At 33.8% G+C, this 18,283-nt stretch overlaps 4 protein-coding genes across 4 annotated transcripts; 3 read left to right on the top strand and 1 right to left on the bottom strand.

Moving 5' to 3' along the window:
- Nucleotides 1–1,363: 1,363 nt before the first annotated feature.
- Nucleotides 1,364–5,971, bottom strand: LOC103839037 (glutamate decarboxylase 5). Its single transcript, XM_009115525.3, has 7 exons — nucleotides 5,386–5,971; nucleotides 5,203–5,302; nucleotides 4,904–5,108; nucleotides 4,607–4,807; nucleotides 4,055–4,523; nucleotides 3,889–3,941; nucleotides 1,364–3,817 (listed from the first exon to the last, which is right to left on the bottom strand). Exons 2-7 carry the CDS (start codon nucleotides 5,283–5,285, stop codon nucleotides 3,356–3,358), a joined length of 1,473 nt encoding a protein of 490 aa, XP_009113773.2. The 5' UTR covers nucleotides 5,286–5,302; nucleotides 5,386–5,971; the 3' UTR covers nucleotides 1,364–3,355.
- A 3,007-nt stretch (nucleotides 5,972–8,978) lies between these two features.
- Nucleotides 8,979–10,402, top strand: LOC103839031. Its single transcript, XM_009115505.3, has 4 exons — nucleotides 8,979–9,264; nucleotides 9,428–9,510; nucleotides 9,982–10,037; nucleotides 10,119–10,402. The coding sequence occupies exons 1-4, from the start codon at nucleotides 9,093–9,095 to the stop codon at nucleotides 10,195–10,197; spliced, it is 390 nt and encodes a 129-aa protein (XP_009113753.1). The 5' UTR covers nucleotides 8,979–9,092; the 3' UTR covers nucleotides 10,198–10,402.
- Nucleotides 10,403–10,636: 234 nt separating this feature from the next.
- Nucleotides 10,637–12,903, top strand: LOC103839022 (purple acid phosphatase 17). The gene is made up of 3 exons (XM_009115493.3): nucleotides 10,637–11,667; nucleotides 11,824–11,980; nucleotides 12,063–12,903. Exons 1-3 carry the CDS (start codon nucleotides 11,479–11,481, stop codon nucleotides 12,716–12,718), a joined length of 1,002 nt encoding a protein of 333 aa, XP_009113741.2. The 5' UTR covers nucleotides 10,637–11,478; the 3' UTR covers nucleotides 12,719–12,903.
- Nucleotides 12,904–13,668: 765 nt separating this feature from the next.
- On the top strand, nucleotides 13,669–15,751 carry LOC103839011 (dihydropyrimidine dehydrogenase (NADP(+)), chloroplastic). The gene is made up of 7 exons (XM_009115483.3): nucleotides 13,669–14,109; nucleotides 14,199–14,453; nucleotides 14,537–14,707; nucleotides 14,787–14,899; nucleotides 14,985–15,171; nucleotides 15,252–15,361; nucleotides 15,430–15,751. The coding sequence occupies exons 1-7, from the start codon at nucleotides 13,828–13,830 to the stop codon at nucleotides 15,584–15,586; spliced, it is 1,275 nt and encodes a 424-aa protein (XP_009113731.1). The 5' UTR covers nucleotides 13,669–13,827; the 3' UTR covers nucleotides 15,587–15,751.
- Nucleotides 15,752–18,283: the final 2,532 nt, after the last annotated feature.

Genomic DNA, 18,283 nt, shown 5'->3' with positions numbered 1-18,283 from the left:
ATCAAGTATCTAGATATTTGGAAGCATTTTTGTCGATTCGATTTTTAGCCACCTAGATATTCGGTGACTCGGATATCCAAAATGTTTTAGAATTTTAAAGAATATTCGATTTGATTGTAAATAAAATAAAATTTTAAAAATAATTTAATAATAACATTTTATTACAAAAATAAAACATTATATAACCTTTTAATTCTAGTACCTAATATAATAAATTTATATTGTAAAACTGATATAAAGTATAATATATATAACATATATATATAATTCTTTTCATATATGTATATATATGCATATAACATATCAAATTAGATATATGTTCCTAAAAATATTGGTATTAGTGATTTGTTTCTTTTTTGGATATTGTATTTTAGTATTTGATTTGTTTCGTAGAGTTTCAAATATCAAGATTTTTTGGTTCAAATCAAAACGGATAACAAATCGAATCAAAATTTATGAATATTTTGCTCAATTTTATCCGTAAATAATAAAAATAATATATATATAGTTTAGCTTTTGATTCGTTATCTATTTTTATTCGAACCGAAAAATCTAGAGTTTTATTGGAACTATGTATGTGAGTTTTATATTAAAAAAAATCACAAAGTACATAGTGTGAACACATTTATGATTATAGTGTGAACGCGTTAGCATATTTATTATCAAATCATTGTGAAGCTGCCACGTGTCTATTATAATGTGAATGCATTTATTACAATGCTTCTCTTTTAATATATAAGGGATTAGATATTTAAATAGTTGTGAGTTTTATATTTTGATTTTTTTATATGTCATAACTCTTAATTTATTACAGAACATTTTAAATAGTCTAAACTATTTTTTGATATTTTGCATGTCAAATGAAAATAAAAATATAAAAACCAATGTTTTTAAACCCGATCCGGACACTGAACCGGACGACTTACCGGGTCGCTGGGTCACTGGATCGACCGCGGATGAACCGCACCGTGGATTAATAAATGAATTAATTTGATTATATAATAATATATTAGCTATGAAAATAAATATATAAAAACTAAAGTTTAATATTTTCTAAATGTTTTTTAAAATATAAAATAATAGTTTGGATATGTATATACTTTATGTTTAAAAATTATTTAACAAATACTTAACTTTAGTTTTTATATTTTTTTTTCATTTGACATGCAAAATATCAAAAAAAAATAGTTTAGACTATTTAAAAATTTCTGTAATAAATTAAGAGTTAAGACTAAAGTTAAGTATTTGTTAAATACTTTTTAAACATAAAGTATATACATATCCAAACTGTTATTTTATGTTTTAAAAAACATTTAGAAAATATGAAACTTTAGTTTTTATATATTTATTTTCATAGTAAATATATTATTATATAATCAAATTAATTCATTTATTAATCCGCGGTCGATCCAGTGACCTAGCGGCCCTGTAAGTCGTCCGGTTCAGTGTCCGGATCGGGTTTAAAAACATTGATGTCATGGATGAAAACACAAAGATTAAGAAAATTTACCTTTTTAACTTAAAAACTATTAAAAATATAAATTAAAAACAATTCAACCAATCATTACAAAACTATAAAATATAACTGGTTAAACATTTTCTAATAAAATTAAAGTTGCATAGTTATGTTAAAACATTTTTTATTTTGAAACAATACAAATCTTCAAAAACATCAAATATTTTGAAACAGAGAGACTATTAGATTATCCGCGCTTCGAAAACGCAAGTTTCGTTGGGTTATATCGTTTATAAATTTTTGGCAAGCGATGATTGGGTGGCTTCTCCAGCAGAGATGGTCGCCAAGGAGAACGCTTCTCAGTTTAATTGTCTGTCAAGCTACAATTTATCACATATGGAGAAAAAGACTTGATAGGAAACATGAAAGATCTCTAACAATGCCCCTAGCTATCTTCAACAAGATTGATAGGGTCACGAAAGATATTCTCCTAGCAAGACGGCGCAACAAGCGGTGTACAACCTTACTCTCCTTGTGGTTCAAGTATAGCTGACCATAGGTCCTTAGCTAAAATTTGCTGCAACAAGGGGTGTACAACCTTACTCTCCTTTTTTTTGCTCATGTAACCAACTTAAAATTTACAGTTATCAAAAAAAAAAACGTAAGCCCTCTGAATATATTATATCTTTGTTTTTATTCACTACATAGTGAAGGCTACACATTTCTTGCTGCTCACTTTTGTCATCATAAAAAACTTCTTCAAGAACCTTAAATTCTTCTTCCTTGGAACCATCTCCATCTTCTCAGCGTTCGCTTTCACTTGTTCACATACAATCAAGGCACTGTGATTGGTACCACAATTATGACTAACTCAATTATTATTCTCAAGACGACTTCGTATGTTCAGCTTTGTATGAAGATCTTCCTTCATCGTTTTCTCTGTTTCCATGTTAGTCTCTAACAGTTTTTTTTCTCTCAACGCTTTGATCTCTATTTTGAAACTTCTAAAAAAAAATTAGCTGTCCCAAGATTACTCTCAGTTCTTGCCTTTCATCAGAGTTTTAATTTTCTCTACCTCACATGATGTTAGACCTACATGTCTCTTCATCTCATCTTGCCGCCAACTGCACTCACACTTATTCAACCCTTGGGATCTGCTGTTGCTGGGCTCAACCACAGAAACTCCCATGGCATACCAAAAACGTAACATTAACACTGATCTAAATACAGGTGGTGATGAGAATTAAGGCCAAGAAGAAACATAGAAGTTAAGTCGAAATCATATAAAAACTTATTCACTACCTTTCATGTTTTTGTGTAAGTAGGGAAGATGATCAATCCAAGCAAATATGTTAAAGCCAGAAATTAAAGTACTCTTGATAGCTCTCCAGTGCAGATTTTCCAACATCCTGTGAAGACAACATCAAAAAATTGAACGATGCATTTGTTCTTCCCCGTTTCTTATTAATCTCTCTCTCCCTCACAAAGAAGAGTAAAGAGAGTTGCAATGGCGTCAAGCTCTCTACGTTCTTCACTTTCAATATACTCGAAGGTGAATGCAGCTAAAATTCAAGCTTTTGTTTCTTTGTTGAGTCCAAACAGAGTTGATACGACTCAGTAAGGCCCGTGAACATAAGCAAACGATAAAACATTTGTTATAGCCCATTCAGATCACTCCCGAAATGAAATCAACAAAACTCAAAGTTAGAGTGCCACATGTCTTTTTTCCCCTATGGAAAAAAAAAGTCAGCTTTATTGTATAAGAGATTACCATCAAATAAAGAAAATGCCAGGAAGGAAAAAAACAAAAAGGAAGTTCAAGTTATAAACTGAAAACCTTATTACCAAACACGTTATTGGTTCAAAGAAGAAGCATGAAGACTTATCTTCCCTTAGGTCCTAACAGACAATATTTCTTTTGTTTTCCACAAGACGTTTCCAATACTTAGCGATATCCTCCAACGACATCTTAGCAGTCTTCTCTTCACCACCACTAACCTTTGCAGCAGCTGCTATATGCGCAATCCGGCTAGGAAGCCCTTCTATCTCTTTCAGTACCTGTAAGATATGTGTGATGAGTCTGTCTGCAAGGCCTCGGCTAAAGTCTTCCCTGATCACAACTCTCAGCACAGCAATGTGTTGTGCATCTGCAGGCATAGTGTAAGCCGGTATTATCCATCCGAACTTCCTCAGAGACTCTGCTATCTCAAACACGGTGTGTTTGCTACTGTCTTTGAGAGAGAATGCCACTAGCGGCACACCAATATCTTTAGACACAATGTTGAACTTTCCTGTCATCTCTATTCCTTCTCTTAGCCTCCTTGCATTGTCCATGCAGTTTTCCATTATGTTCTTGTATCCCTATTATGATTATATAGTTCTTAGAATAAGATGAAACTGTATAGAAGAAACAATATAAGAGTGACAAGTACCTCAAAGCCTAGGCGGATAAACTGATAGTACTGAGCAATGATTTGGCTCGACCCTACAAAAGATATTAGGGTAAATGCGATAACAAAATGATTGGAGTTTAAACTTTCTCATAGTTTGTAATAACATAATTAACCAGCTTTGCAAAAAAAGTAGTGGTTACAAAACCTTTAGAGAAATTAAGAGTGAAAGTGGGTTGATCGGCTCCTAAGTAGTTAATGTGAAAGACAAGGTCCTCAGGCAAATCATCTTTGGTTCTCCAGACAATCCAACCAACTCCTGCATAGACAAGTCCATACTTATGACCACTGACATTGATGCTCTTCACCCATGGAAGCCTAAAGTCCCATTCGAGATCAGGGTAGAGGAAAGGAGCAATGAATCCTCCACTGGCTGCATCAACGTGAATAGCAACATCCCAACCAGTCTCTGCGTTTTTCTCAGCTAAGAGATCGTTTAGTGTCTTCACATCCTCAAACTCTCCGGTAAGTGTGGATCCAAGAATAGCTGCAACGCAGATTGTATTCTCATCAACCATCTCTACAGCTTTAGCTGGGTCCATCACGTAATATCCTTCACTTAGCTTCACCTCTTTGAGCTCTACCTCAAAGTACCTTGCAAATTTCTCCCAGCACACCTGCCCGGATGATTCCAAAATCAGTTTCAAAATTAAATGTGATGGTCGGAGGATGAGCAAGAAGTACATTTTTATAAATAGACCTGAACATTGGCACCAGTTACAATGTTAGGATTATCAGTAGGTAAACCTTGAGCTCTTCTCCTTTGTTGCCATTTCCTTTTGAAAGCTAAACCGGCAAGCATTATAGCCTCAGATGAACCAACGGTTCCACATCCAATAGCAGCCTCGTCTTCTCCAACGGGAGCGTGGAACAAGTTGGCTATCATATTTACACACCGGTTCTGAAGAGGATAGATCAAGATATATTGAGATATGGAAAACAGGCTTGAACATATTTGTAATAAAAAAACACAGATGGTGAGAGACAAAAGGGGAACCTGGAGCTCGGTAGTGACAGGATATTCATCCATGTCAACATAATTCTTGTTAACAGATTCCATGATGAGTTTGTCACACTCAGGTTCCATCCAAGTGGTGACGAAGGAAGCTAGGTTAAGCCTGGGGTTGCCATCAAGCATCAACTCATCACTGATCACTTGATAAGCAGCGTCTTTGGGCATGGAATTGTCAGGCATCTTGAACCTGTTTCAAGATATGCAAACACAATAATGCAATCATAAAAAACACTAGAGATGAGGAAAGAGTCGAGCATAAGGAGATATATAGAGAGAGAAACCTGGGAATAACAGCACGGACATATCTGGAAGCGAAAGTGGAATGCAAATGCTCCTCAGAATCAGAGTTTCTGGCGAGTGCCATTGTTTTTTTAACTTGTTCTCAAATGTTTGAACAGAAGAGGAGAATAGATGTCAGAAATTTTTATTTGACAGATAAATAAAGAAAGCAAAACTATCCTTACAAATTTAGGAACGAACTCCCTCTTTTCACTAGCCTCCCCTTGACTCTTTCTCTCTCTCTCTCTCTTCCCCTTGAATTGTGTATTGTATACTATTATTGTCAGAGAGAACTACATCACAGTAGTAAAGAAGAACTGGTGTACTATAATTGATCTTATGAAAATTTACAGATCCTTGTAAGCCGGATTATGAATTAATAGCAGCGAGACTTGCTAGTTTGCCACCTCCTTTCAAAGTATACACATCAAATATGTTGCGCAAGAGATAAATATGATGAGTCTAAGAAGCTATACAAAAAACCACTATTCGGAAGCTTATGAACTCTCATAGTATTACGCACCACCACCAAAAAAGGATTGCATAAACGGAGAGCCCTCACAGAGTCTGAAAATATCTTTAGACATACATATACGAAGCCAATAGTTGCTACTTGCTACAAAGAACCTCTTCTCTCACCAGAATCCTAATTCAATAATTCATATATCCCGAGAAACAAAATAAATTGCTTTCTTGTGCAATATCTCTTTCCATTTACTTTATGATAATCAAGGCTTATCCAAAACTAACTTTCCATGTCGATTCATTCTATGAAAATCAGTTTTCTATACTTTTAAACGAATGTGTCTTTTTGAATACTATCAATATTCCTTTTTAACATTAACTAGGTTCGGACCCGCACGACCGTGCGGGTTTTATTATAAAGTTTAAATTTATATGAAAAATGTTGTTAATTTTATTGAAATATTTTTTTATTATATATGTTTTTTTTTAAATAATAATAGAACCTATTTTGTAATAATATAAAACTAGAGATTGACCCGCACGCCCGTGCGGGTGTTAATTTTTACGGTTTTATAAATTATTTGTTATTTTATCATTAGTGTTATATATTTAAGATGTGTCGTCGTATAACTAATTGTATTCAAAATATTTGGATTGAATCGGGTAATAAGATTATTTTTGGTACAAATATACACTCTTTTCAGATACATTGGTTAATTAAATATTTTTATATTTCTACACATCAAAATCAAAATCATTCAGACCCGAGAGGATCCAACTCAAGCATCATACATAAATTTATAATATCCAAGTGGCGCCTAATTTAAAAATCCAAAAAAATTAATCCCGAAAGAAACAACTTGTACCTCAATGAGTATCCGAATGTCCATACTTAACTGATTTTGCAAATAGATTAAAAAGGAAACTCTTTCTATATATTTGGCAAAAATAAGAAAAATAGAAAGAATTTTTTATTTAATAAAATAGTTATATGAAGTGAAACATTAAGTGATAATAAATGTAATACTTTTTAATTATTTTGATTTAAATTATTATCTTGTTCATATAAACTATGCCTTTGAATTATGTGTTTTGCTATGTAATTTTTCACCAATTGGAACTAAGACAAAAGAAAGTTTTAGTAAAACATATTAAACCAAACTATTAACCATATGCAAAACTCGGTTATCTTACATTTTTATTTTTTTTATAATTGCACAAAGTTAATATTGATTAACTAATAAATAAAAATCTACATTATTACTTTTACGGTAAATATAATTAATGATGTGATATATTGTTAAAGTAATATAATTAATGAAATTACTAAAATAAAACTATACTTATATTTTTATACATTAATATTTGTTTTTCATAATTAGTGTTTTATATTTTATATATGTCGTAATATAACTAATTGTATTCAAAAGATCCGGATCGAATCAGATAATATGGTTATTTTTGGTACAAATATCCAAACCCGTTTCAAATACATTGGTTATTTAGATATTTTAGGGTCATATACATCAGAACCAAACTCATCCAGACTCAAAAGGATTCAACTCAAAACCTACACATAAATTTATAATATTCAAGGAGTGAGTAATTTTAAAACAAAATAAAACGATACCCGAAAGGAACGACTCGTACCTAAGTGGATATTTAGTGTTCATGCCTAACCGATTTTATAAACTAATATAAATGATATTTTTTATGTGTTTTGCTAAATTAAGTGAAACTGAAAGAGTTTTTTTTATTTAGTAAGCAATTATATTGAGTGAAAAATTAAGTGACAATGAATGTAATTCATTTTTATTATTTTGATTTAAGTTATGATTTTATTCACTAAACATGTTTTTGAATTATGTTTTTGGCTACGTAATTTTCCACTGATTGAAAAAAAAAATGTTATAGTAAAACAAATTAAAACAAACGCTTAACCTTATGCAAAACTCAGTTATTTTACTTTTTTGATTTTATAATTGACACAAAACTAATATTGATTAACTACTAAATAAAATCTACACTATTATTATTATGGTAATATAATTAATGATGTGAAATATTGTTAAGACAATATAATTAATATGAGTGAAATATGGAAATACAATTAATGTAGTACTGCTATCTTCGTTTCCAAACAATTTTCAGTTATAGTACTATTCATGTTTCCAAACATTACTAAAGTGTACTTCAGTTTTAATAATATAGATATTATTTTTTTTTCTATTTAATATATAATTTTCTTATATTGTTAATAAATCCGGTATGCTAAATATTTGACTGAAAAAATAGGTAAAAGGTGTAGAAAAATCAGATTTAGTTTTCCAAAATAAAAGGGAATATGTATAATTAATTTTTTTTAATAAATGTGGCATATTTTTGTGATAACAAAATTTGTGAACTGGACTGGTATTCGTAAAATATTTTAACATATTATATTATCTAACATGTTATCAATATTTATAACAAATATTTGATGCTAGATCATTATTATGATCTCTAATTGTTATTCATATAAATTATGATAAATATAAAATCAAAGTAAAGATCTTTTGTTACTCACTACGGTTACAAAATCTATAGCAAGTATGTAGGGATGGAATAGTTATATTTCATATATATTATATTTTGAAATTTGAATCCATTAAATAAAAGAAATCAATATATATACCAGTAGCACCGGTTTTATCATGTTGCTCAAGCTATGGGTTTAATAATGGCAGATTTTAAAATCTTTAAAGTGATTCATTAAGAATAGTTTTGAATGTATTTATTAGGTGATTCAATATTGCTGTTATAATAAATTTTTCAAGATGATAAACTATGGGTCATTAGAGAGCTCGACAATGTTACAAATTTCATATATGTTACAAAGTCTTGGTATCGTTAGGAGTTCACTCATGATGACAGATTTTTGATTTCTTTAATGTGATACTTGTATCATTTAATTTGTATGTAGTATATATTAGGAGATTGTTACTGACGTCAATCTGTTACACAAAACGAACCGGTTTATAGGATAGAGTTGTTATGAGGTAAAAACTGATATATTATTGATTCATTAATAATTGATAAATGTTATTAAGATAAAAATGAAATATAATTTTCTAAGAAATGTCCATTTTAAAAAATCACACATGAAGTGAAGTTGTGACTTCTATTTTAATATATTAGATTTTCTGTTAACAGCCAATCTGAACCTGAAGTTAATAGCATTAATCTCCATAAAATGGTGGGGGTTATCGGGCCGTCAAAAGGCCCATTAATTAAAAGATCAAGGAAAGAAAAGTCAAGGACAAGCGGGCACTCGCTTACGGCGTAGATACGTGTCGGTCGCACGCCGAATCCAGATCATAAAAGAAGAGGACCGAGAAAAAGAAAGCGAAAGAGAGAGATCTAGAAGAAGAAGAAGAAGAAGAAGAAGATGGCATTGCAATGGCTGATTCTGTCGTACGTGGTTGCCGCGGAGGTCGCGATCGCCGTCATCTTGACTCTCCCTTACCCTATGCTTCTGAAGAAACGCATCGTGTCACTCGTCTCGCTCGTACTCCAGCCTGCCGCCTCCATCGTCGCCTTCGCCGGGTTTCAACTCCTCGGTAACGGCCTCTCTCTCTATATATGTGGTTGATCGTTTAATTTCTCACTCTTTCCTGTTCCTGATTGATATGGTCTTTATAGTTAGGGTTTCGAGCCGGAATTGATTTTGGTATTTTGATTTGATAATTACTCATTTGAATTGTTTGGCTCATGTTCTTTCAGATATTTACTGGAAGAATGAGCATAGACTAGAGTGCTCATCGGAGGTTTGCACTGCTACAGAGCGAGATCGCTATGAGAAATCCGTAAGCATTATCTTTACAACTTTATGTTTAAATCTATCTTTCATTGTTTGAAGATTATAAATCATTCGATGATTTGAGAATTTATCAATAATTGAGTTCGCAGTAGTTTCAACCAATTGCATATTTTGTCAGTGTCGTCTCGATTTTTTGCATAACTTAGCTGCGGTGGTTACGAAGCTAAGGAATCTTATTTTAGTAGAACCATCAGGATGTACTTTCTTTGATAGTTTTGTAAGAATGAAACTTATTATTTTTACGCCTTGTTCTTGTGAATTATGCTTGGGGTTAATTGTCGATACGAGTTAACCACTCTAGCTGCCTCTGTTCTTGAAACATCTCGGTCTGAGCCTTTTGTTAGTTGTAATATATCGAACCTTGGGGATATTCTCAATCTGTTATTTGCGGCTTCTGTTGTCTCCTTCCCTAGAATGTCTAAGCTCAGTAAAGTTACAAGTTTTACTTGTGTGGCAGATCTACAAGGCTCAGAGGAATGTGGTTCTGTGTGCGGCTGGGATCCTTCTCTACTGGTACACACATCATCATCAACTATCACACACCTCACACTTGTGTAATTGAATTGACTTATTTTCTCTCGTATTCACTGACAGGTGTATTTATCGCATCTGCAAGTACAACAAAGACCTTGAGCATTTGGAGGAGCTAGAGAAGAGATACAAGGCGGAGTAGTAGTCTCCTCAGAGTCTGGTTCTGATGTTATAATATCACCTCGGCTTGTTGTTAGTAGACGACGATTTATCTCGTTAAATCTTTGCACAGACCTTATTTGTGTTTGAACTTGCAACTTTGATTTACTTTTCGCGAAACAACATGTTCTATTCTATTTCATGTCCAGAAAATTGACGTTTACAGATTAGTTGTTTAAAGAAATCTAGATCACTCCTTGGAATCTAGATCACTTTTAGGGGTAGGGGTTGATGGTTCGGTCCGGTTTGATAGACCAATTTGCCCGGATCTAACTGTTAAATCAATTTGATTACAGTATTTGGAAGCCTACCTACAGACTGGTTTTGTTTGAATCAAACTAAGCCGTTCTGGTACACTATATCTAGACCGGTCTAAAGAGCTGGACCAAGGACTAGACCGAAACAACCGTAACGGATCATTGGGATTTCCATTTTTATGACACATTCTAATCTCGAATAAACAATATACTTAAACCTTAGCTTTAACAGAATAATTAAAGAACAGCACTGGAAGTGGAAAGTGTACAGTGACAATAGGGTAGGCATATGGTAGGTTGTAGCAGCATTGTCCGCTGTTAGAACTTGTCCGAAAGTGAGTATGTGGTCCAATAGCAATGCCATCTCGTGACTCAATCTTTTCCAATACATTAAAAAAAAACCAACCCATCATATGACTGCGCACGCAACGTTTCCACTAGTTACCTTATTATAGATGATTAATCAAAATTAGATATATTGGACCGAGCCAAAAATAAAATTTTCCTATATATCACCATGTAATTCTTTTTATTAGATTTACCGAAAACTTTAAACCACAACTTCATTATTCATTTTTACTAAAAACTCAAAACCTAAACATAGGGTTTTGTATATATAATATTTTAGATTTTGAAAACTTCCACAAACAAAACCAAATCTCTGAGATTCAGAACAGAAAATGAGAGGTGGATGTAAAAATTTAAGAGCAGGGGATGAAAAGAATAATAAAAAAGATGCGGCTACTGGTTGGAATATCCTTCAGCATCTCTTACCACACCTTCTTTTTCTCTACCTTTAATAATTTTTCTTGTTTAAAAAGCATCTTCTTCTTCTCCCTCCTTCCTCATCATCATCCTTCACACCTTAACCATCCAACATATTCATCCTCTCTATTTCTCAGTATATACATTCATAGAGAAAGAGATATACAGATTCTCTTCCTCCAAACCACCCAAAGCCTTAAATATCATATTCTATCATATATATATTTGTGTGAGCCTTACGTATGGATTCTCGTACAACGTTAATATCCGCTACGGCGGCAAGCCTTTGCTTTATATTATGTATCTGCATGACGAACGGTGAGCTTCAAAGATTCATTGAGCCGGCGAAGAGCGACGGTTCCGTTAGCTTTATAACCATCGGTGATTGGGGTCGCCGTGGCGACTACAATCAGTCTGTTGTGGCCTACCAGGTTTGGAATATTCTTAAATAATATTCCATAGTTGAATAGTCTTTGGATTACCATAAAAAAGTTGATTAGTCTTTGTTACTTCTATCCTCGTACCTAATAACACTGTCTTAAATATAAAATATTTAATTTTTATTTTAAAATAATTAATTAATACAGATGGGAAGGGTTGGAGAAAAGATTGGTTTAGATTTCGTGGTGTCCACGGGAGATAACTTCTACGACAATGGATTGTATAGTGAACACGATCCTAACTTCAAAGAGTCTTTCTCCAACATCTACACTGCTCCAAGTCTCCAGAAACAGTGGTACAGTGGTAATAATCCAAAACTTCTGCTCTGTTTTTGATGAGTTTTGTTTTGTAATCACTCTCTCTCACTGACATTTAAATGATGCAGTCTTGGGGAACCATGACTATAGAGGTGACGCAGAAGCTCAGCTAAGCTCTGTTCTCAGAGAAATCGACAGCCGCTGGACCTGTCTCCGTTCCTTCATCGTCGACGCAGAGTTGGTCGAGATCTTCTTCGTTGACACCACTCCTTTCGTTAAAGAATACTACACAGAAGAAGATGGTCACACGTACGACTGGCGTGCGGTCCCGTCCCGGAACTCTTATGTTAAGTATCTCCTCCGTGATGTCGAAGCTTCTTTGAAGAGATCTAAAGCCACGTGGAAGATTGTGGTTGGACACCACGCGATGAGAAGCATTGGTCACCATGGAAACACTGTAGAGCTAGTTGAAGAGCTTTTGCCGATTATGAAGGAGAACGGTGTTGATCTTTACATGAATGGACATGACCACTGTCTTGAACATATCAGCGATGAAGACAGTCCTATTCAGTTTCTGACGAGCGGTGCTGGCTCCAAGGCTTGGAGAGGAGATGTTGACCCGACCACCAACAATCCTAAGTCTGTGAGATTTTATTACGATGGTCAAGGGTTCATGTCTGCTAGATTCACTCACTCAGATGCAGAGATTGTCTTCTACAATGTGTTTGGTGAGGTTTTGCACAAATGGGTTACTTCTAAGGAGCTTCTTCATTCCTCTGTTTGATCAGAATTCTAAATAAATTTTTGTTTCCTTGTAATTTTTGTAACATATCTTTCAAGTCCTATTGCAGGCTAGGTAGGCTTCCTGCTTAGTTTAGCATCAATTTAGCTATAGCTTATCCCAATAAAAATATTATCTAAATGTAATGTAATGTAATGATTATCTTCTTAATGTTATAGTCATTTGCATTACAGAATCCAGATTAGTACAAAGTGGTACCATGCATCTACATGGCTCTCAACATCAGCAATTCTCCTACAAGAACATAAACAATTCTCATTCATAATCAAACTCCAATGTGTATGTATCACAGAACTAACTCTTCTGTGTATATGGAAGCTTGAAACACTAACTGGTGGACCAACCAAACTGCTAGTCACTGAATTAGTTGAAACAAACACTAACATGATCAATCAAAATGTTTACTATGATACACAAGTAAATGCTCACATCAAGACTCCTTCTTTACTAATCCAAGCAATGTTAAGATCAAGTAATATAGTTTGGAGCTGGTCAAGCTGTTGTTCAACAGCCGCAGGGACAAGATTAGAGGATGGCTCACCAAAATCTGAGGGAGAAACTAATAGGCTACAGGAGACTGTGTGAAGTATGAGCTATTGGGGGCTAATAGTCCATTAGATATTCAATATGGGCCCATAAACTCATATCTCTAGACACAACCTTAGCAGGATTCCGTTACGTGTTACACGAATCTTTAGTTTATCCTGACGGTTGACCCTTAACGAATCGGTGTGAGAGAAGAAAAAATGGGGGAGATAAGATTTCATTAATGAACTGTCAAATACAAAATGATTAAAACTAAGATAAGTATGGATTCCCTATCTTATAGAAGGGGGGGATTCTATTATTATTTGGGTCATTAATTAATTACTTAACTAGGAACTCTCTGGTTGTAAAATTCAATTATTTCTCCACATGGCAACGAGAGAAGTTGGAAACCGACCAATTATTACAACACACTCTTCTCTAACTTGTCTTCTTACCTTTGATCAATTTCGAAATCCTACGCTTTCTCAAACGTGTTATCTTCTACCTCTCTGTCCCTCTGTTAAATCTCTGTAGTTATCCAGATTAAATCTACCAATCAATCAATGGCATCCATGAGCTTCGCCGTGACTCGCTTCTCTGGACTCTCTTCTAAAACCACCTTATCACCCGACTTCGATCACTCCCCTCGCCGGACTTCTCTACCTCCGAACAGAGTTGCTCTCAAGATCTCTTCCTCCACGGACTCGGAGCCTGATCTCAGCGTCACCGTGAATGGCCTCAAAATGCCGAATCCTTTCGTGATCGGGTCGGGTCCACCCGCTACCAACTACACCGTCATGAAGAGAGCCTTCGACGAAGGCTGGGGTGGCGTCATCGCTAAAACCGTAAAGTTCCAATAAAACTGATATTGACTTTTTCCTCGAATCTGTTTCTGAGTTGACTTTTTCTCGAATCTGTGATTTGATTGGTTTAGGTTTCACTAGACGCATCCAAAGTCATAAACGTGACGCCTCGATACGCCAGGCTACGAACCGGATCAGCCAAAACAGATGTAATCGGGTGGCAGAACATAGAACTCATCAGCGACCGACCTCTCGAAACCATGCTCAAAGAGTTCAAGCAGCTGAAACAAGAGTACCCTGACCGGATCCTCATCGCTTCCATCATGGAGGAATACAGCAAAACCGGCTGGGAAGAGCTCATCGACCGCGTTGAGCAAACCGGTGTTGTAAGTATCCAACAACACACAAAGATGCTTATAAACTCAACAGATTCTTTTTTTTTATTTGTGAGAATGGTTGTATTGTATAGGATGCTTTAGAGATCAACTTCTCGTGTCCTCATGGTATGCCAGAGCGTAGAATGGGAGCTGCTGTTGGACAAGACTGCGCGCTTCTTGAAGAGGTTTGCGGATGGATTAATGCGAAAGCCACAGTTCCTGTGTGGGCTAAGATGACTCCTAATATTACTGACATAACAGAGGTTTGAGTTCTGTCTTATTATGTTCTGTCACTACGCTTGTTAAGTTGTGTGTTTTAAACCATGTCCGTCTTTTTTTTAGCCGGCCAGGGTATCTCTAAAATCAGGATGTGAAGGGATCTCAGCCATCAACACTATCATGAGTGTGATGGGAATTGATCTGAAGACGTTGCATCCTGAGCCTTGCGTTGAAGGGTTAGCTCTATCATTCTTTCTAATGTTTTAGGAAACTCTTGTAATGGCATGACAAGAGTTGATGATGTTGTTAAATGTTGTGCAGTTACTCAACTCCAGGAGGCTACTCTTATAAGGCTGTTCGTCCTATTGCGCTTGCGAAAGTTATGAACATTGCCCAAATGATGAAGTCTGAGTTCGGTGAGAAAGATTGTTCGCTTTCTGGTATTGGAGGTGTTGAAACTGGCTATGACGCAGCTGAGTTCATTCTCCTTGGATCTAATACCGTACAGGTGAGTCGACTAAACTCAACACTGCCCTCGCTTTTATCTTTTAGACCCTAAGAGACTCAGTAATTGCTTTTGGTTGGTAGGTATGCACAGGTGTGATGGTGCATGGCTATGGTCATGTGAAAACTCTATGCGCCGACCTTCAAGATTTCATGAGGCAGCACAACTTCTCGACGATAGAAGACTTCAGAGGGTATGAGCAATGCTTTTTGTCATGTTTATCCTTGCTTGCTTGTCTCATGTTTGTTCTTCTTGGTATAGGCATTCGCTTCAGTACTTTACAACGCACACAGACTTAGTAAGGAGACAGAAAGAAGCTATTGAGCAGAGAAAAGCCGAGAGGAGAGGTTTGAAATCTGATAAAGATTGGACTGGAGATGGATTCGTTAAGGAGACTGAGAGTATGGTTTCTAACTAAGTTCAGTAGCTTGATGAAGTGATCGGACTCAAATATTCAATAAAAGTTTGCAACTTCATTCACAACTTCTTAAACACTTGCAAAGAAAAAAAAAATTGTATTTTATTTTCTCAACATTGTGTATCATTTGTATAATGTATCCACTGCCGCATTTCTTTGTTCTTACATGAGCTTAAATTTAAACCAATAATAACGGAATCGTTTGAAAAAGTGGACTTGGTTGGTAACATGTCTGGACAAGTTTTAAAGCTTTTAATTATCTAGTCCATCAATAAAACTTAAGAACATTAACCTTTTGGTATAGATGAGTTTTAAGCTTTAAGATTCTGCTAAACATGAGCTTTCGACCTTGTTAAATGAATGAGACAAGATTTGCGTGTACTTCTTGTTTGGACTCAAATCAGTTTTGAGTTTAGTTGTTGATATTACAATAAAGAGAAACTAGAAGATCAATTTTGTTTTGATAACGAAACACTAATCCATCTTAAATTGTTGTCCAAGTAGAAATTTAATTTTGGAAGAGCAGCATAATCTTTTAAACAATCTTAAATACACCAATATCAACAAATCAACTCAAATCAACAAATTGTTGATATTGGTGTATTTAAGATTGTTTGAAGGATTATGCTAATCTCCCAAAAAGAAATTTCTACTTGGACCACAATTTAAGATGGATTAGTGTTTTGTTATAGACAATATTGATCTTCTAGTTTCTCTATGTTGTAACATTCATATATCTTCTTAGGCTTGTCCCCTCTTGGTTTGTGGGTCAATGAACACTGAATTTAGTTCTATTACAAGGTCAGAGAAACAATAAGAATTATTATATTATGTTGTATGTCTATTGTGACACAAATATTGTAGAAGAATAGAGAAAAAAGTAGGAAATACTTAAACTCGCAAATATATTAGAAAAGTCATTGCAAAATTTAGTATGGGTTATTGGCTGAAAATAGCTATGTTCAACACAGAACATAATCCATCTAATAAATTGGTAAACCACAATTTTGATAGAAAACATCTTCATTCGCATATGGCTAAATATTATTTTTTTCTATTCTTATTACCAATTTTTTTGAATTGATTCAATATAGTATTCTATTTATGTTTGAGCTTTTTGTTATCTCACTTTCACGCCAAAAGAAAAAAAATAATAGATTCATAAAATATCATTGGCTTAAATCTATTTGCGAGAAGATTAATGGCTCAAAATAGTTAATACAAATTGAATAAAATAAAATAAAATCTTGAGACATATAAAATTCAGTGAAGAGTTAGCTAAATGAATAAGAGATTATATAGTGATAAAGTATAATGATGACTATGACAACAAATCCATTGAATATGTCTAAGCTTCTATAAAGTACTCTATTATTTAAATGTTAAAAGTTTATAAGTTTCTAAACAATAAAAAATCTCAAGTGTCTATTTTTTCTTATTTGCTAATATTTTAGATTTTTTAACAAAATTGGTATGAGAAAATGGATGCTAAATTGATTTGTACAACATTTGGTCAGCAATAAGCGTTTTCCAAACTTGATAAAGGTTTTTTTTCCTTACAAACATATAGAGATTTGTAATAATCTCACAATCCATGTCTCATCAGGTAGTGAGATTTGTAATTATTTAAGTGCTCAAGCTTTTTGAAGGACGATTCATGAATCAAATTTAAATTTTCAACTCAAGTCAAATAAAGACCAAATTTTTGAAAAAAAAATATGAATATATATAGAAAATCTTATAAGGATTATTCTAAGTGTATTTAAACTCTTATGTAGTTGAGTAGTGAAAATTAATTTAGGTGAATGAAACTTGAAATTGTTGATTATTCGACAAATGAAGCTTAGAGTTTAAATAAATAGAACTTGAGATTGTTGATTATTGGATTAGAGAAGCATAAACATAAATTCAATGGAAAGTGAACGAAGCTAAATTATTGTGTCAAACTATTGGGTTATGCTAAGTTTATATCATTGTCAAAGTGTTGATTAATGTTTCAGATTAGGATAAAATGAATATTCTCTTTGTTTATTTTCTAGACTTTAAGTTGTTTGTTTGATTTAATTGTCTTTGTCTTTTTCCAGATTTATAAGTACCAAATTTTAACTTCTAACATATCTACAATATCAATCTATGATCAAGATTATAGATTTTGTATATCAATGAATAAAAATAGGATTAAAAGATACAATCCTTTACTATTTTTTTTTCTCATGGACAAAACTATATATATTTTGATGATTCTTGTGAGTAGATTATTTTTTTGCCAAAATAACCTTGTAGTGACCCACATCCGGTAGGTATTCCAAGCAAGGTAAAAGACGGTAATCACTGGTAATGACTAGTAGAATAGTACGCTGGTGTTGGCGACCCATCAACATGGTTCTCATCAGCAGATCAGGAGCTGTGGCATGCTAAAATTTTCAACATTATACATGTTAAGAATTTTGCTTTGCACGACTCCATATTCATGATGTTGATGGCAGAATAAGTCAAAATATCTTTATATATGAATTGGATAAAATGAAGAAACACTGAAAATTAGATAAATATATAGAAGTTAAATCTTATAAGAATTACACTAAGTGTTGTTAAATTTTTGTAGTTGGATAGTAAAACTTAATTTAGGTGACTAAAATTTGAAATGGTTGATTGTTGGATAAATGAAGCTTAAGGTTTAAGTGAATGGAACTTGAG

The sequence above is a fragment of the Brassica rapa genome, chromosome A01 (assembly GCF_000309985.2).
Source record: "Brassica rapa cultivar Chiifu-401-42 chromosome A01, CAAS_Brap_v3.01, whole genome shotgun sequence".
NCBI lineage: Eukaryota > Viridiplantae > Streptophyta > Magnoliopsida > Brassicales > Brassicaceae > Brassica > Brassica rapa.
The sequence above is the reverse complement of the archived record's forward strand: the minus strand, read 5'-3'. Positions and strand labels throughout refer to the sequence as shown.